Source organism: Nuphar pumila, chromosome 7 (genome assembly GCF_984573655.1).
Source record: "Nuphar pumila chromosome 7, dmNupPumi1.hap1.1, whole genome shotgun sequence".
In the NCBI taxonomy this organism is placed as follows: Eukaryota; Viridiplantae; Streptophyta; class Magnoliopsida; order Nymphaeales; family Nymphaeaceae; genus Nuphar; species Nuphar pumila.
This window is the reverse complement of record NC_143255.1, coordinates 31,726,485-31,746,840: the sequence shown is the minus strand read 5'-3', so window position 1 is coordinate 31,746,840 and position 20,356 is coordinate 31,726,485. Positions and strand designations below refer to the sequence as shown.

Genomic DNA, 20,356 nt, shown 5'->3' with positions numbered 1-20,356 from the left:
TTTTAGATTGAACCTTATGGATGTGATTGGCAAGGCTCTTTTAGTAAAATATAGGTTTTGAATAATGTGATTGTAACAGGTACACAGGTTTTTAAAGGCTCTAAAAATCAACAGCCCATAATACACTAAAATTTCATTATTCAAAAACGTTATATTTTAAATCAAAATAACACAATCCAAGGTTTAATCCTTAGCAAACAAACCATGCTAACCACGTCTATGCGGTTAGATTTGGTCTAAAGCTTGTACTTATGATTTCTAGTATGTGTGTGTGTGTGCGCTTCTATGTTGGTACTTTTAACCATCATAACTCCTAGTGGTACAAGCTTGATTTACATATATCAATACCTAAAAGAAAAATCTAATCTTCAAATCATGTTTAGCATATTCAATTATTTTTTCATGTGTTAAAGTTGATTCCAATATGATGTTTTATACCATTTTTAAACCACCTTTGCCTTCATAAATTGTGAGCCGTTGATTTTTCATCGTATCAAAAATCAAATAAGGTGGTGTAGTAGACATTATAAAGCTCCCTAAAGTATTAAATAAACCCATGATTAGCGTTCCTTGCCGCAAGTTCAAAACCCATGATTAGCGTTCCTTGCCGCAAGGTCGAAGCTGGATGTACTCTTCGAAGGACAGGATTCATGTGGGACCTCAAAGCTTTTATCAGCCGAAGGCCAGCAGCCAACGTACACTGGGTGACAGGATTTTTTCCTTGGATTAACCCAAAAAAGAAAATTGGGAGAGAGGTTTGATTAAAAATCTGCCATAAATCTGTAACGTATCGACACGGTGACGTGTTGCTTACTCGATTGGATCATTGTTTGTTTGGTAATTGATCGTTGCGGTGGACAATCCCAAGAAAGAAAGGCACAGGGAAGGCTCCGCCGATGCCGTTTTCGCCCCCACAAAACCTTACTCTTCCTCCTTCCTGAATTCCTTGCGTCGGACATCCCTTTTGATTTCTTGGTTTTGGGTGTTGGGTGACGGGGTATTCGATGGCGCCCATCAAAACTCTCCTCCCCTTCTTCGTTGCTTTCTTCCTCCTCGCAAGTCCCATTTTCGCAAGGGACGTCGAGTACTGTGGTGAGCCCACTTTAACTCCTTCCCCAACATCTTTCCCTTTCAAACTCTTCTTTTTCTCCGGTTTCTCACCCTTTTGTTTTCTGGGGGTCTTTCTCTTTCGGGTGCGGTTGCAGGTGGGAGAGATGACTTCGCTGTGAAGGTGAAGGGAGTCGACATCGATCCTGATCCGGTCGTGAGGGGAAAGCCCGCTACTTTCAGCATATTCTCCTCCACAGGTAACCATTTATTTTCTGGATTTTCTTCTTCTGTTTTTTATCTCACTGTGATTAGAATGTTAGTCACCCGCCCTCAGCTTCTTAGCTGATAGGCATGAGCGTTGCTTTCCCTGAGTTTTTTGTCTTTTTTTTTATCGATCATGGTGGGGAAGGACGTCGCTTTTTTGTTGTATGTTGAATTAACTGGTTGTGGTTCACTCTAAGAAGAAATAAACTAAGATGTTCTTTTGTTTCTCTGAATTCCTCAAGTTCCATCAAACATTTGGGTGGGCGTTCCCCTTATACCTCAAACGCCATTGATGGGTGGGATGCTATTTGTTTCCGTTGAATGTTTTTTGTTCAATGGATCTTTCCCATCCATCAATGTATGTGGTCTGTTTTTCTTTTTCTTTGTGATACAGAAGGGAAAGTTTATTGCAATATACTATAGTCATCTGTATCAGTCCCGGCTACTTCTCAGGGATAGCTTTCCTCAAAGGTTTGAGAAGAGTTGGTTTTTATTGGAAAAAATTCAGAGAAAATCTCAGCATTTTAAAAATGAAAAAAGTAATGAATAGTACAAAAGATAAGAACTAGTGAGGTTTTAAAATTTAAAAGAAACAAAGGATTAAAAATATATATTTAAAACATATAAAAATAAGACTTGAAAATATCATGATGCATCACAATATTAATGTGATATTTATACTGTTGTTATATTTTGAAAATATTGCGACATTTTCACATTTTTTATTGGCTGTTTTAAAAAAAGAATGTTAATATCATTATCTTTTCATAATATCAGCGATACTGGTTACCATAGGTAAAACAAATGCAGATTCCTATTTCATAATCCTTGCCATTATTAAGAGAGGTGAATCTCTCCCTCTCTGGCTCTATCTTTGGACTGGCTCAAGTTGGGAAGGATGAGGCAGATGTAGGGTGCCTTCATAGACAACTTCCACATGAGAACGAGGAGGTAAAATATTCAAACAACCTTGGCTCAAATTAAGTCATTTGTCTACATGTTTCCCAACTTGCACAAGACTGACAAATAAGGGATGATATTTAATTGCATTATCAAGAGGCCAATCGGATCACTGGCAGATGGCATCAAGAAGACGTCATTATATTGATGAATTTCATGAGCAATGCCAATTTACGTTGGTGTTTGAGGAATTAGGCATAGTTCATGCTAATTTACGTTGGTGCTTGAGGAATTAGGCATAGTTCAAGAGGATAGAGTTCCAACAAATGGATATGGTATGGCGAGGGATTGTTTTAAAAAATGTACAATGGGTATTTAGGCATGAGAAACTACTTTCATGTGAAAGGTCACATAAAGTATAGAACCAACACTTAACCATACAGCCTGTCCATCAAACCGCTGAGCTTCAAACACATGTATGGTTCTACAGAAGGGTTCTCCGAGGTAGATGAAGCTGGTGGTGCACGCAGAGAGGAATGTAATGATCTTTCAATGAGGGAAGAAAAACATCTCCGGTTGCATTCTTGATGCAGAGCACGAACCAGACATGGTTGGGGTCCACAGGATCAACTGGATGCAATTTTATACTTTGGATTTTATTTTTTTTTTGGATCGTAGCTTGTATATAGATATCGGATCCATATTAGATCCATACATATTTAGGAAATTTATCTTAATTAGAGTTTATCTAATTAGGCAGTTGGTATCTGTTAGAATTAGGATTACATGCCTCTAAAAAGATGAGATCATGAGAGACTAGGAATTTGAGCAGTTCAGATTTGAGATTAATTCCATTTTTATTTTAATTCAGTTATTTCCTTTTTTCTCCTTTTTTAGATAATTTAGCTTCTTAGCTGCACTAGGGTGCCAATTCTTGCAGGGTTCAGGAACGATCCTCCTGTTCACTGCATCAATTCTCCATCCTATAGCAATGGTAGCTGCATTTTGTTGTTACAATTTAGCAAGATGGGTTGAGACACCTAAGCTATAGATGGCCACTGTTTTTGCATGATTGTGCTTGTGCCTGCACAATCATGAGCACCCATGTTGCTAATCCACAATGTGCTCTATATCAGCTCCAATTTTGTTTTTTCCCTTTTCTCCTATTTTAAGAGTGGCAAAGGAGGATTATTGAGGTGGGAATCTGCATTTATTAGAGGCAGATGGGTTGGTGGAGATGAGCAACTTCTTTTGCTCATTGAGTTAAATAGGTTATCTATGCTGACTGGAGGACAGGGCAGATTTTGCAATCTTTGCATATCTCGATCCTATCATGGTCGCTCCCTTTGGAATTAGCCAAACTTGAGAGGGAAACTTGGATATTGAAACTGATCAGGAATGTGGACAGGAATGGAGGGGTTGCTTAAGGAGATCTTATAGATGCTTGGTCACATAGGCATGTAGCAATGATAGTTCAACTCTTTATTTTTTCTTTATAGCATCTTAGGAATTGTATTTTTGTTTATTTCATTATCTGTCCCTGAATGTGCTCCTTGGTACAATTCAATCTTCTTTATTTTTATCTTAGTGCCTGCAAGTTCTGCTAGCCTTTTTTTCAGAGCGTTGCTTCTTTGTTTGAAATATGGTTAAAGTTGTTGAATAGCTAGTACTCTTATGTTGCACCCAGCTTGATAGCATAGGTCTAAATGATCGATCCATCCTATCCATTCTGCTCCTCTTCTTAGTCGCTTCTTTCAACGTCAACTAGTGCTGGATTTAAACCATGGTGTTCTTCCTCACAATATTGGAGAACTTGCCATCCTAAATCTTGGATATTATTAGGGAAATTCTTCAGGTTCTATTTGGTGAATATGACTGAACAAGCTTAGCAATCGCTAAATGATGAGTTATACATGAACTTGAACTCTCAAAGGATTAAGAACTATTGGAGAAGCTTAGAATTACAGAATATGGTTAACATAGAATATCGACTTCATTCTACTGTGAACAACAGGATTTTTTACTTGATCAATTATCTTAGAATGAGGTTTAAAAATGAGGTTTCCAAATGTGACTGCAGAAATTTACTTTGATCTAAAATAATGTTGACAGTCTTTTCCGTTTGATCAGGGGAAGCTATCTCTGGTGGGAAGCTGGTAATTGAAGTCTCCTACTTCGGTATACATGTTCATACTGAAACCCACGAGGTTTGCACTGAGACGTCCTGCCCGGTTTCAGCAGGTGACTTTGTGCTTGCACATTCCCAGAGTTTGCCGGGTTTCACTCCTCCTGTAAGTCTTGCTTATATTTCCTTTGACTAGTTATGCTTGCATGAGCTTTCCTGAAAACACGATTTGATTTTTAATCCATCTCTAAATTGTTCACTTGTTTAATTTGTACAGATCATACTATCATTCTTTTCTATTCATTTTTCATTTTTTTTTCATTATTGTTCTCTTTTCTTTTTCTGGATTCTGAATAGGATATTTCATGTATGTTTTATTTGTAGGGCAACTACAAGCTGACCATGAGGATGATCGGCAGTACGGGCGAGCAGTTGACTTGCATCAACTTTGGCTTCAGAATTGGTGTAGCCTCATCTGTTGCTGCGGAGTGATCAGCTGGAATTTACTCAGCAAGAAGTTTATTTGTCTCTTCGTCCATGAAGCTGATCTTGTTTATGAATCTATGAAACTATACTGGATGCTTCAACATACTGCCTTTTGTGTTTCAGAAGAAAGCAAAGAGGAAGGGTCAACAGACTACTTTTATATTATAACTTATTTCTGTTATCGTGTGTAATATTTCATTAAGATGAAGGGAAAATATGACATGAGACCTAAAGATTTTAAAAGAAAATCCCTGATTCAAAATGAGGATCTCATCTTTGAGGAGTTCTTGGTGGTATTCTTGTGCCTGCCGTGCCTGGAAACTCATGAGGTCTCTCTCTTTGCCCTTCTGCGTCTAAAGACTAAAGACAAGACAATCGGGTGGCTATATGGTATTGGACTAGGTGAGTACTGATTAGGGTTTGGCCTCCAAATCTCCATCTCCTCTACGGTTGGGAAGCCAACAGAAATGAGCATTCTTGCCTGGTTATGGCTGATTGGGTATACATTGAAACTGGGGTTGGGTTTGGTTGGTCCTTCTAGCAATTCAATAATATGAAGAGGGACAGCAGCTAGAATATAGATGCACACGTAGCAAGTGAGCACAATATGACCCTTGGTATTTTTGGCTAGACAAAATCAGCGGTTGCGTAGGAAGCTCGGTAGCGGCCATCTTTCAAATCGAATGCTAGACCAGTGCAACCAATGTGTCCGCTTCAGATAGCATGTTTGATCCTGGCCTCCTTTACAGCTTTGAGAAGACAGTGATGGACCGTATATTCTTAGTCAAGGCAGCAACAGCATAGCCAAGCCGTTAGATGAATCCCTTCCCCCTATTTGAATCCCAAAGAGGCGCCCACCGGCGCGAGCTAACCTGTTTTGTGCTCAGCATAAAATGGGTGCATCCACTCTATGAGCATGACCGACTTCATGCTTAAACTGAAGTTCTAGAATGCCCAAATGTCAGGAGTCAACATAACTTTCTAAGGTTAGAGATGACAAATACCATGTTCGAGGATAACAATACACGCTTTCACAAGCTATAACTTAAGACGCTCTGGATTGCATAGTTTCAGAGACGTAGCAAAAGCTGTGTGTACCTAAAGTCCTGAGAAACTAAGAGAGGCAATACACATACAGAAGACTACTGATACAAAAAAGAAAGAGTCATTTGTTTCAGCAGCTAACTGCTGAAGGCTCTGGGGCATGTTGGCCGTCCTCATGGCTCAAGGAATGAATATCTCGGACCTCCGGCAGACTCTCGACCACCTTTTCCTGTTTCTCAACTGAAACTACCTCGGTAGACTCAGGCACAGGTGCCTCATATGGAGGTGGATGTGCAATGGCCTTATCATTCTCCTTCTCAGATGATTGTTCCCCATTCACATCAACTGGCAAAGGTTGAACCTCATCATTGGCATTAGTTGCATTCCGTTCCTCTTCCACTTTCTCATCAGTTTGTTCCTCCGGCTCGGAAGGCGGCTTGTTCTCCTTTTCTTCTTCTTTCTCTTGGAGGTCAACCATAGTGTCTTCAACTCGCTTCTCCTCATCATCCTGCTTGATACCATCTTTGTCTGTTGCAGTTTCTTGTTCAGCATGTTTGTCGGCATCTCCACCTTCGGCTGCATCTTGCATTTTAACTTCAGCATCTCCCCCACCTTCAGCTGTATCTTGCATTTTAATTTCAGCATCTCCCTCACCTTCGGCTGCATCCTGCATTCTAACCTCCTTTCCAGCTTCATTTTCTGCTTTAGCAGCCGCAGCTTCCTCCTCAGGAGTTTCTTTTTCTTCCTCACCTTTTTGCTTGCCAGCACCCTTCTTTGAGCTTGATGATTTCCTCTCACGCTTTTTAGGAGGCTCATGTTCTGGCGTTTCAGTTGCCTTTGCTTTCTCACTTATTCTTGCAGAGCGCCTAGGTGTATCACCTGCTTGTCAGATAAAACAGCAGGTTATCACCAAGCTCCATGTGTACATGTGTGTGTGTGTGTGTGTGTGTGTGTGTGTGAGAGAGAGAGAGAGAGAGAGAGAGACCAGTCCCCCAATCAAATTCTGAGGGTGAAAGGCCCCCCGGGTGTGCTTTGAGATACTTGTCCAGTTGTGTCTTGTTCCTAATCTCCTCCCCAGTTGGTGAAACAAAAACAATCTCGTTCCTCCTCGGTGTCCCTCCCTTCTTAGGAATGAACTGTGAATAATAGAGCAGGAATTATGTTATTCTCATGCAATTTTCTGTCAAGGCTCCATATGGCAGGACAAACGCATATATAGGCTTTTTGTTTTAGAGAACACAGACACGTTGCAATGTCAGAGATGCTTGCTCTTTTATTCTTTTTGAAGAGATTAAAAAAACAAAAACAAAAACTAATTGAGAGATATTATAACTACAGAACTGCTAAATGCAGATCAGAAGGCATCTTCCAGAAACAGATACTCAAACCATCAAAACAAATTTTGGAAGCAAGTCACAGAGTGTATCATATATAAGATATGAAATGAATAAGGATAGAAAGGCATGCAAAGCATAACAAAATTGATAGAAACAAGTTGATGCATGAATTGGTGAAAGATTTATACCAGACTAGAAACTTGGTCCCTGAATATATTCCCAAGAAGCAAGTTGGCAGACAACTTATAATAACAGTCTTGATCCGAGGTATAAAGACCCACTGTGTACATAACTAACATTGAAGGTTTACCTCACAGCAAAACAATCTAAACAAAGCCTAGTCAACCACTTAACAATGCACAAGCTACAATAAATCATGATTTTAGGGTAAGATCTGACCCCGAATCAGCCTAATATCAGACTTTCTGGGGTTTATGACCTTGCAATATACAGAGTGCAATAGAATTACTCAAACATTTGTACCAAAAGAGAGGGTTTTTGAAATTTAGAAATTCATGATTTCTAACATAAATCTCTATCCGTTATTTTGTTATGGTGGGAAAAAACATTTAAATGCAAAAAAGTAACTTGTGAAGAGGACACACAAAGCTCTTAAGTTTTTATTATCTCCAACTATATTCAACAATGGAGACTGGTTGGAACAAATGATGAGGATGACAAATGGTGAACAATTGTGATGACCGTTATGATTCAATTTCTTAAATGCAAGACACCTTTATTAATAAAAACAAGAACATAAAATTAAACAAGCACTCGCCCTATGCAAGTATTTGATGAGCTGTCAACACTCTCCAAAAGTAGCAACAAATGAAGTTCTTAGAGCCATCCCCTGAAATAGGAAAGCTCCTCTATCTGTCACCAAATCCACCAAAAGCTACTCCAACGATGGAGCAACAGCTTTGTTAAACATTGAAAAACTTTATCTGCTCCCCATATGCTCTTGGGTGAGAACGGTGCCACACTATCAATCATGTTGATATTCAATCAAACTTTTTCCAAACATCTCAACAGATGCACACTCCTCGTCTAAATATTATTTTTTTCTAGTACATTGGCAACTGATGCATTTAGGGCATGTTTGGCTGCTCCCAGAACATGTGATTTAGAGTCTCATGAGAAAGTGATTCTCCTGTTCAGTTGGCATGTTCGGTATTATGCAGAATTGTGACCTGGGTCTGAACCAGCTCTAATTCAGATCCAGGTCCATCAGACCTAGGTTTGACCCAGGTCGGAACCATCAGACCAGATAGTAACACCTGGCAGCAGCTTTGTGCCAGGTGTTACAAAAGATGGAAAAAAGGGAAAAGAAAGGAGAGAGAGAAGAAGGAGGAGGTGGGAAGAAGAGGAGCAGGAGGAGACTGCCAAAGGACCACCCCCATCACCGCCTGACACAGCCAGATCGATGGCTGCCTGCACCTCACAGGAGCTTCTCGAAGGGTTCAGCCTTCCCCAATCCAGATCATGAAGCCAGTCTAAACGGTTGCCAGCCTGACTGCCGTCGCCCAGGGACTCTCTGGCGGCCACCCACAGGCCACGCTGGACTGGAGCCACCTCCAGCAACCATCGTGGGAGCAAGCACGAGCCGGCGGTGGGTTGAAATCAGCCGCCGGGCTCTCCTCTTCTTTGCCTCTAAATCAGGCAGGTGGAGTGCCAGCCACCGACCGTGCCCCATCCGCCGGACAGAGCAGGCCGGCAGGAGACACCCCCGACAGCGATGAGCCATGCCTCCTCCTCTACTAGCCATTGGGTGTGATTTCGAATCATTCTGATTTGACATTCTGATTTGAAATCCTCAATCAATGAAATCTCATATTCAGAAGAACATGAGATTTCAGGGGCTTTTAGAATCACTTTCTCAGGTTCCCCTGAGAAAGCGATTCTTTTGGAACAAACCGGACATGCCTTTAATGTTTTTTCTGAGAAGGGAAATTTTATTCAGAAGAAAAAGAAAGATCAGTAATACTTCAGCTAGGGTTGACAAAATATCAGTGCAAAACAACTCAAAAAACCTGGGACCCTTTACCTGGGACCCATAAAGGGTCTAAGCCAAGCAAGATCTGAGTTCCCCCATTTGGCTTTGATACACAAAAACACGTAATTAAGAATTGAGCACAGAATGTGAGTGAAACCTTTTTTTGCTTCCCTTGAAAATGCAGTTAGCCCTTTCCTTCCAAATCATCCACCAAGAAATAAATAGCCAACATTGCCATACGTATCTCCATCTCTTACTATTCCTCAATGTATCCTGGCCTAATTTGAGACCTCTGATAGGGGAGATAACAACAATCTTTAGATTTGGCCAGGAATTATTCTTGACCCTTAACAACAATCTGATGCATTTAATGTTGCTCACTTGCCCAGTTATACACATGAATATATAGGCCATACGTGCAACTCTCTAGCACTTCAGTTTATGTGCTGATACAAGCACACAAGTAATAATATGAACGTTACATGTAACTCTCATCTTAAAAAGAAGACTTATTTTGGGTCTATCTTGGTTTTCTGATTCAACTATGCAACATGATATACCTTTTTATTAGCTTCTGAACCACAGAATCATGATTCAAGAGCGAGGACTGCCACGGAAGGTAGAGAATCAGGCTACTAAGAGGCAAAATACTAGAGTTTCCTAACAATTGTCCTATAACATCATTATAGCAACACAGTAGTAGGTCTTCACATGGACTTCAAATAGAGAACCATAACGCATATACAAGATCATATTATGCTTTTGTTTTTTCAATTGGTCTTCTTTTAATTACCTAATGGAAAAAATTAATGTGATATAACAGTGGAACATATTAAATAAATCCCTTATAGCTTCATCTGAACAAAATGGTTCTCCTATACTCGGAAGGTGTTCTCTGTTCACTAAGCAGCAGCAACTCACTGAAAGAATGATACGAAACTCTAGTTCTATATAAACAACTAAACAAACAATCCTTTTTTGGACAAAAGAAGGCTCACATATACAAAACCAGCAACTTAAAGAAAAGTACTTGGAGGAAGAATGATGCATTGTCATGTCATGGGACAGAGCAACCCCAGTCTACTATATGCCAGTTTCTGAATGGGATATAGGTCTATCACCAGGACCCTTGTTTCTGAGATTTGGTTATGTACACTACACCTAGTTGCTGTGCTTCTCAGGACTTTAGAGTCATCCCTGTAATGGTTATACTTGATTCTTGCATGTCTGAAAATGAAAGATAATCTTACTATCTCAACTTTCCCAGGTCATTACAAATTCTAATAATATTTTTAACCAGCTAAAGATCCTTTTCTTGCCTCCCACAAAAAGGAGATGACAAATGATTCTCACTATTGAACGGGAGATACAGAAGAAGCATTAAAAATTCAAAAGGTACACTGAGTCAAAATGCCTAGAAACTAGGTCAAAATAGAAGCTTAAACGGCCTTTCATTTTGACAGTAGACTCAAGCATGAACTACAAGAGAGAAAATAAATGGACGAAAGGAAAAAGAATCTTCCTCATGGAGGCTTGAATGGTTGCAGACGAAAAACATGCAATTCCATCAAGCCATAGCTTGAAAATGAAGACTGAGAAACCCATCAGCTGATGCAGGACCATCCCATTCGTAACCCTACTTAAAAACCGAAGAGCAAAACCAATACAAGCAATAAGAAAGATTAACTATACCAGTTCCAACATGTACCCTTAACATAAAGACCAAAAATTGCAAAACCAACACAAGCAATAAGAAAGTTTTAACTATACCAAGGATTGGGCACTGAACCAGGCTGCCCGCCATACACCCCGATGCCTTTGGGCAGGGCTTGGGCTGGTTTCAAGCAGTGTTTAAAAACTCACCTCAGTGACTCAGCTCGACTCGACCATTGACTGGGTCAAATTATTGAATGACCTGGGAATCAACAAAACTCAGCCGAGTAATACATAAAAGATATTTTTTATGTATATATAATCCATAATTCCATATTAGGTATAGTATATAAATGATATATTTGCATAAATATATAATATAATATGTATACTTTGTATACATAACAAACATGTATATTATGATACATATTATATGTAACATTTACAAATATAATATATATAAACATATTATATATACATTTTACATATTTTATAGAAAATATAAACTTGTCATGACTCGGCCGAGTCACCGAATTGACTTGTCAACCCATGCCAAGTCGAGTCGCGAGTTACCGGGTTTTAAAACATTGTTTTGAGAGGCCCAGCCTGGTCAACATATGCCCACCTTTTCCAGGCAGCACATGGGTCACGCATGACATAGGCTGATAACGTGAAGAGAGAAGACGAAAAGCTTGGAATACCTTAAAAGAGAAGTCACACAAAGCCTTAAATGTTCATCGCTTGTGCGGGGTTAACACACATTAGCTTTATTAATAAGAGATCCACTAATGGGTACTTTACAAAAATGACATACAACATACAATAAATAACAACTACACCAACAATGTAAGATATTATATAAATACTCCCTAACTACATTACATCAATCGAAATTCAAAAATAACTAAAATGCCACCAGACATGAAACCTAAGAAACAAGGACACGTAAATGATTAAAATGCTCTCGGTCACTAGGTCAACACTCCTCAAGTTGTACATGGGGTTCAAGCAGTGTTGTTAAAAACGCGCCTCAAGGCGCAAAAAGCGAGCCTCGCCTCGAGGCGAGGGCCTTTGTGCCTTGAGGCGCGGTAAAAAAGCATAAAAGCATATAGGCGCATGCCTCATGTGCCTTGAGGCGTGGCGCACCTCACTGTGAGGCACGCATTAAAAAAAAATGGTTAACCAGACTCGGTTTGGAAGAAAGCCTGATCCACCGTCTTATTCTCCAATCTTCCCGTCAGATTCATCGCTCCCACAAACAGAATCAGTATCCTTCATTTCTTTTGGGGCGTTTATGAATTCCATTGAGTGAAGAGATTTGGCGGTGTCAGAGGAAGAATTGGGAACTCAACCTCAGCCTACGAAGTGCGTCCACTATCTCGCCAAGATCGTCCTCAAGGGCAGCGCCATTCTTCACGCCGCTCACGGTCGCATTCGCTCCCCCAAAACCTTCGATATCATCCTCAACAAGGGTTTGTTTTCCGTGGGGTTTTTGGTGGTTTCAGATTCACAAATTATTTCTTTTTGATAAATCCTGAATTTTGACGTGATTGCGCGTCGAAATACGAGTTCCTGTGTGGTTGAACTGATCTAATTGACTGGTTCGTTTCGGAATTTTAGTGGTTGATCGACGTCACGATGATTTTATGATTTGTACCGGCTTCTTTGATCGTTGGCGAGCTTCTACACGCTTGAATTTTTGAGAATTGATGTAGTTCGATAAATTCACGGTCACAGTTGTTGATTGATACAGTTCTTTAATTTCTGTTCTATTGAAATTGGACAGTGTTTTAGGAAGCTAAATCAAGTTCCTTTTGTGTCCTTTTGTTCAAAAAATATTGTGTTTGGCCTTCTGCTGTGTAGGAACCTTGCTAGAAACAGCAAGAAATATGGTTCATGGGGCATGTGGCAAATGATTCTTAACTAAATGAAGCATCTCTGAATTTCCACTTGCACAAACAACATTACAATATCACATATAAGTTTCATATACCCTTGAATTTTTGTTATCGATATTGAGAATGAAGCTTTCACACCTTCGCTAAGCTCTGCAAATAGCTCCAAGTAGCAATGAATGAAGGAAATGGTGATTCTTAAATATTCAAACCTTCATCGGACGATCGCTCCAACTAGGTCTTGGTTTAGTCTTACCGAATTCATGCAACAAGTAACAAAGTGCATCCACTCCATTGTTCAGTCCAGAGTACTGTTATCAATGCTCTGATTAATATGGTTATTTACACAATGCATTCACCGTATGCATTTCATAGGACCTTCATACGTACCTGCGTTTGTTACCTATATTGCAAACAGTACACACACACCTTCACTAAGCACGACTGTGCACATTGTTCTCCAAGTAGCACTTGATTAAGAAAATAGTGATATCTAAGTATTTCAAACATTTACCGAACATCACTCCAACTAGGGTTGCGTTTAGTCTTACCCAATCGACGCAACAAGTGTCTCAGGGCATCCACTCCATTTTTCAGTCCAGAATCCAATTCATTTACCATGTCAATGCTCCAACTAGTATGGTTTTTTACATAATGAATTCTAATTTTTACAAGGATCAGGCTTTCTTCCAAACCGAGGTTGTTAGTGCTAATATGCATTTTGTTGTTAATGTCAGTTTTTTATTGAATGAATGCTCATATTTTATTTCTTAGATACTTAAATAGATCAAGTTGTTGCATTAATGTTACTTTTACATGTTAATCTCATATTTTTTCGTATTTATTTGAGATTTTTTATTTCGTGTTGGTTGGTGCTTCATCAATAAAGCATTTCTTATTTATTTATAATTTTAGATAATTTTTATAGTTTTTTTAAGTTTTAAAAAAAAAAAATTGAGGCTTACGCTTTGCGCCTCGAGGCTTACGCCTCGCCTCAGATTTTGGTGGAGCGCCTCGCTACGCCTCAACGCTTTTCACAACTTGATTCTATGAAATCCGAATATTTCTTTTAAAATGCCCTTTATGAATATATTTGTGACCGAAAGTTCTAATCTCAAATTATGTTTCTATATTACCATTCTCCACATTTTCCGCACCAAATGATAGTCAATATGTATGTGTTCTGTTATGAAATTCTGGATTGATAGCCAATACTAATGCACTTTCTGTTATCACAAAATATATTAGACTAACATGTATGTACACCAAAGTCAGGGCATTTTTTTATCCCTACAATTTCAAATATTTTGTCAACTAATGCCCTACATTCTGCCTCTGTGCTAGACCTGGACACACTCTTTTGCTTCTTATTCGTCCAAGAAATTTTCTTCCACGGAAGATGCAATATCCAAAATCAGACTTTCAAGAGTTTGGATCTCGAATTCAATCTTCACCTCAAGAATGAAATTTTACAACTAGTTGATACAATGATCAATTGCATGAAAAAACCAAAAATATAGAATTGTAACAATTTTTACCACAGGGCTGAATGTTTCTCTGTAGTCCATACCATGTTGTTGATTGAAACCTTTGGCAACAAGGCCAGTCTCATATTTTTCAATTGTCTCATCATATTTGTCCTTTGTAATTCATTTGCACCCAACAATGTTATTGTGAAAAAACACATCACTATAGGAGGTGGAACTTCCTAAACATAACATCATATTGCAGCAATAAAGGGTGTGATTTTGAAAATCTAGAGAATTATGATCTCATTGTTAAGTTGATAATGAAATTCTTATAGTCATCACCAAGTAAGCGTAAGGTATAACAAAACTTTATCATAATCACTAATAGGTTGCCCCAACGTTGTATCATATCATATCATATGATAAAGTATGATACATATCGTTACTATGTATTCTAACGATATGATAGACACTCAGGTGTATTGTATCGTATGATACACTTCAGACACACTTTAAAAGGGCCGAAACTTCTTTTACTTTGGGTTTTAAAGACCTTAAGGTCGATTTCTCCATTTATGTAGAGACCTTTAGAGAAAACCCATGCACCCATAGAAGACTTGAGAGCGTTTTGGTGTTCGATTCTTGCGCAAGGAAGAGGCTTTTGTGGTTTTCTCGCGTAAGAGTGCATTTTCACCAAATTTTCACTCAAGAAAGTGAAATAAAGTAAAAAATCATCTTTCTTTGCTTCATTAGTATATGATTGAAGTTGAAGAAGGGTAAGCTCCTTTCTTTTTTTATGCTCTTAGAAGATATTACTTTACTTTTAGTTTTTTACCTTTAATCCTATTTTTTGTGCCCTTACAACTCAAAATTTGTCTCTAAGTGTGTTATTGAGCATTGTTTACATCTTTACAGTGATTAGATTTAGTAATTCGTGTTTTAGGAGGTCGATGAAGGGTGAAGGTTGACTTGGAAATGTGTTTGAAAAGAATGGTAAAGTGTAACTTTTGTGGTTTTGTAATGCATGGAGGATTATATAGATTTAAATGTCATGTTGTGGGGAATAGAAACTCCACTGTAAAATTATGTACACATCACATTCTTACTGATGTTGTGTTGAGCTTCTTACTAGTCTTATAGAAGATAAAAAAAACACGAATACATGTAGCATTTGTGGGAGAAAAATTGCCAGAGGTGGTCCCTAATTCAGAAAATGAAGATAACCCATCATCACCCCAAGCCATTGAACGATACAACAAGCAAAGGAAATCATTGAGCTGAAGTTTGATAGTGAAGATGACTTTTATATAGACATATGATTCAGAACACTAGCTTGTATGCCCTTCCCCCTAGCATGGCATTCTGTAAATAAAAAATGTAACTTTAACTATTGTAACGAGTTATGAAAACCTTTTGGCTTTTGAATGTACCATTATTTTGTCTTAATCGATTGTATTTGTGGTAATTAGATGCGTGGCTAGACAACCAAATGTGAGGTTGTTAAATGTTTGATAACATATCTATGTTTAGTTAATCTTATTACATAAATATATTATGTTCTTGTATTCTACATTTTTTTGTTTTTTTTTTCAGCTTTTTTATATTTTTTAAGAATTTTTTTAGTAAAATTTAAATTTTTTTATGATATGATATGTATCTTACTTTGGGTCTGACCGACACGAGTTACGATACTCTACTTACAACCTTGGGTTGCCCTACTATGGCCAACTGACCAAAGATTTAATTGAGATGGCCATAAAAACAAAGACTTGTTTTCTTTTTTATTTTTCAAGAAAGTATGTCTCAATTGATGACATGAAACTAACCCTTACCATATGATTCATGTTGTCACGCGCTTAGATGTGAAGGCCCCCGCGGCGTAGCTTCAGGTAGTCACAAACATCGAACGCATGCCTTGCAAACTCGTAATACACGGGCAGGAGTGGAAGCAAGAGTACATGCATGAACAAGAATAAAGAGAGTAAGGAGGCAAGGATGCATAAAACTTCTTTATAGCAACTTGTAAGTAAAGTTCATAGAGAGGGAGAGAGAAGAGCCCCATACACGGGGTTCTTAAGCCAAAAGGCTATATACAAGCACTAGAGAGTGCCAAAGAGGTATATACATCAAAAACAGAAAGGTAAAAACATGGCGGTCCGAAACACGCTTCCCCGCCTAAGTTGGCATCGTCCTCGACGCCAATTGTTCATGGTAGTCCTCCACAAGTTGACGATGTTCAAACATGTGGGTAGCTTTCTCCCAGGTGGCTTCACGTTCTGGTAGACATTTTCATTGCACCAAGTACTTCTTGACTTCACCAAGGTAGTTATTGGAGTGGTTGAAGATGACTTCCGATTCTCTGCCTGGGATACTGACTATTGATGGCGGGCGCTGCGGAATGGATGCACGTTGAGGGTCTCCTTCATCTTTATAGAACGACTTCAGGTTACACACATGAAAGATCAGATGCACTTGAAAATTCAATAGCAAGTTCAGCTTGTACGCCAAGTTTTCAACGTGCTTGGTGATGGTGAAAGGGTCGTCATACTTGCGAATGAGCTCTCGGTGGTGGCCAAAAAAGATAGTTGTGCGGTCGGGGAAGAGCTTCGCCAACACCTTATCTCCAACATAAAATTTTGTTGGTTGATGCTTCTCGTCCGCCCATTTCTTCATGCGCTTGGTTGCCTTCTTCAGATACACATTTGCCAACTTTGTCTGATCCTACCAATTCCTGACGAACTGGTATGCATAAGGCGTTTTGCCACGTCCTCGCATGGCAAGAGAGTGTGGAGTCTGCAACTGTTGTCCTGTTGTAACTTCAAATGGACTACAATTGGACGACTCAATTTTTTAGAGATTGTAGCAGAATTGAGCAGCATCAAGAAAATCAACAAAATCTCTTTGATTGGCACTAACAAAATATCGCAGATATTCCTCCAGCATGTCATGATTCTCTCCATTTGCCCATCGGTTTGAGGGTGAAAACTTGTGCTAAAATGCAAGTCTTTCCCCATCAAGCGAAATACCTCTCGCCAAAATTTGCCAGTGAAGTGGGCGTCAAGATGTTTGACGATACTCTCGAGGATTCCCCAATACTTAATCACATTCTGTATGAACAACTTTGTGGTATCGACCAGTGTTGTGAGAAGCGTAGGCGTACGCCTCAGTACCTGAAGCGTACGCCTCAGAGGCGAAGCGCACGCTCAAGCTACTGAGGCGTTGCAGTGAGGCGTTTACCACTTTGTGCTTTTTGTAACATTCAGATTATCCGTGCATCATCCATATTTCCTTGTTAAAGCAAATATTTTTGGGATATGCACTTGCTGATGTACGAATAAGATGAAATAGCATAACATGGAGGAAATTGACGAGCTAGCTGATTCATGTATTGCATATGCTCTTACAGCCAACAATCCTGTGAGTTCAGTTTAATTTTCCAGTTGTTTTCTTTACACTTTGTAGTGGTATTGTGATTGTGAAATTGGTGTGACCTTTTTTATTGGCAGCAAACCATATTTTAAGAATTCTGCCATAACCAGTGTTGTGAAAAGCGTTGAGGCGTAGCGAGGCGCTCCACCAAAATCTGAGGCGAGGCATAAGCCTCGAGGCGCAAAGCGTAAGCCTCAAAAAAATTACCTTAAAAAAACTATAAAAATTATTTAAAATTATAAATAAATAAGAAATACTTTATTGATGAAGCAACAACCAACACAAAATAAAATCAAAAGTATAGAGTTTGTAATTAACACTGGACTTGCATTCTAGCAATATTTAAGCAAACATCAAATCAAAAGTATGCCTATTATAAGGGTTCTTACTAGATCCACTATATTGCCAAAAACAAACTTATTTATCTGTATGGTTGAAGAAACTGGACCATGACCTTGATTACGTTGTTATCAAGCATCTTTTTCTATTTTTGTTTTTTTTTATACGAAAACATGGTCCAGATTGATCATGGATTCACTTCCACCTGAATCAAACTCCAAAACCTCCATTTCTTAAAAAAAGGTTAGGCACAATTGAAAGAGGTTGGAAACAATCTTTTTCGGACGCATGTATGGCTGCAGTGCACTTTCTTAAAGAGTAACTCAATAGTTTCTTTTTCTGTTTAATGGCCTACAGCACCGTGATACTGCTCGTAGCAAAACCTCAATATCTGGAATTTGGCTTGGCAGTTAAATCACTGAAATATCTCAGTAAGCCAACCGAAAAATCTACACGTGAATGGCAATTGGACATAACAATTTTTAGGTTGAAAAACCATCCGCGCAGCTGGCTCAAATACTCAGTCTATCCATGCACGTGAATCGCTTGGTCCATACATAGTTGCAAGCATCAAGAGGACCAAATCAGTGTTTTTGCATCAGTAATCATTCACACTACATTTCCAACTTTTAAACATTTAAGCTTGTTCTTTTTTTGTCTATGTTGTTGATCAGCACTATCCAAAAGAAAGGTTGTAGTAATAGCCAAGGATGAATGAAGGGGGTCGGGGTTACCTGGTGTCTGGCAAGGGTTGCCAGCGTCGCGGCTACTTCCGGCGAGAAGGAAGAGGCGGGGAAGCAAGAGAGTGAGAGAGACGAGAGAGAGGGACTGCAAGAGACGAGAGAGAGAGAGAGAGAGGGGCTACGAGAGACGACAGGGAGAGAGGGGCTGCGAGAGAGGAGATTAGGGAAATTAGGGCTCCCAACCCTTATTAGGGTCGGGGGTGAGATGTTATTGTTGGTCAAATGAGGGATTTGACTCTTATTTGACCAACAAAATAAGGCGTGTGCGCCTCACGCTGAGGCGCGCCTCGTCTCAAGGCGTACGCCTCAAGGCGCAAGAGGCGTACGCCTACATGGGTTTACGCTTTTTAACTGCGCCTCAAGGCACAAAAGCCCTCTCCTTGATGCGAGGCGCGTTTTTTGCGCCTTGAGGCGCGTTTTTAACAACACTGGCCATAACCTTTTGCTGTTTGAATGATTTTAACTATATTTTGAAATTATACACCTTGTTGCATTGACAATTTGCTTCAGAACCATGCAGTATCATGGATCTGTTGTAGTATTGGATGGGTGTCCGCAAGTATCAGTTATTGTGAATGCCATCTTTCAGCTATAGAATGCTTTTTTCCTTGTTTATCGTTTTTCTTTTCTCACATGCTCTGCTTGTACTTGTAATCATCTTTCTTGAGGTTTGCATGAGTTATCTTACAGCCTTAACAGTTCGTGACATATAATAGAAGGCCACCCTGCATGTTGGCTTAATGTTTCTTATCATCTCAATGTTTTCATTGAACCATCAGACAGGGAATAGATAATTCGAACTGATTCTCTGTTGGGACTCTGATCAGAGAACTGCATCAAAGCCATAAGTAATCTGGATGATGAGAAACCCCAGAAAGGACAACCAATTACTCATGAATGGAGTGGTGCGTAGAAATGAGACTCTGATTAATATGTTATTATTGGAAGTCAATAAGATTGAAAAAGCTGGACTTAACAAAAAAATATTGCCAACTTAATCTTCTTGCCAAATGACCTCATAGATCGCCAATCGAGCTCACAGAGCTATTGACGCCACGCACGCCAAGTGTTTGATGGTATGTATGAGAGGGCAGTGGTCTTGAAGCTTATTTTATTATTTTGATCATGAAGCTTACGCTCCAACGCCTCGAGGCTTACGCCTCACTTCATAACATACTCAGCGCCTCGCTTCGCCTCATCGCATTTAACAACCTTGGTATCGACAACTGAGCAGGTGGAAGCAGCAGACACAAAGATAGCATACTTCGAAAACTTGTCCACAAGTAGATTGAACTACAACCATGAGCTTTTGGCAAGCTCATGATGAAGTCAGTGGTGATGCACTCCCACGAACGACTTGGCATTGGTAGAAGCTCTAATAATCCTCCAGGTCTCTGGTTTATGGGCTTGTCTTGCTGGCAGATCAAGCAAGTCTGCATATAAGCATCCACATCGTCGCGCATCTGCAACCAATAGAATGCACGTTCCAACAACGCCAAAGTCCTCTATTGCCCTGGGTGACCCACCCAGATGGTATCATGGCACTCGTGCATTAAGTGCCTTCGTAAAGTATCCTGTTGCAGAATATACAAACAATCTCCTATGGAGCGGAAGCAAATCTTCCCTCAA

The 20,356-nt window shown here is 39.4% G+C and overlaps 2 protein-coding genes across 3 annotated transcripts in view; one reads left to right on the top strand and one right to left on the bottom strand.

Annotated features, from left to right (window-relative positions):
- Positions 1–714: 714 nt before the first annotated feature.
- Positions 715–5,073, top strand: LOC149831782 (uncharacterized). 2 transcript variants are annotated; one of them, XM_090014124.1, is made up of 4 exons: positions 715–1,092; positions 1,206–1,307; positions 4,345–4,491; positions 4,724–5,073. In XM_090014124.1, the coding sequence occupies exons 1-4, from the start codon at positions 1,005–1,007 to the stop codon at positions 5,014–5,016; spliced, it is 630 nt and encodes a 209-aa protein (XP_089870250.1). In that variant the 5' UTR covers positions 715–1,004; the 3' UTR covers positions 5,017–5,073. The 2 variants fall into 2 exon arrangements, with proteins under 2 accessions (XP_089870250.1, XP_089870251.1); XM_090014125.1 differs by having other exon boundaries at positions 717–1,092; positions 4,345–4,505.
- A 711-nt stretch (positions 5,074–5,784) lies between these two features.
- The window catches only part of LOC149831781 (uncharacterized), a 38,892-nt gene continuing 24,320 nt past the window's right edge, over positions 5,785–20,356 (bottom strand). Inside the window, exons 2-3 of the mRNA XM_090014123.1 lie at positions 6,855–7,005; positions 5,785–6,748 (exon numbers count right to left, since the gene is read on the bottom strand). Coding sequence (XP_089870249.1) covers positions 6,000–6,748; positions 6,855–7,005 — 900 coding nt within the window. The 3' untranslated portion in view covers positions 5,785–5,999. The remainder of the gene's footprint in view (positions 6,749–6,854; positions 7,006–20,356) is intronic.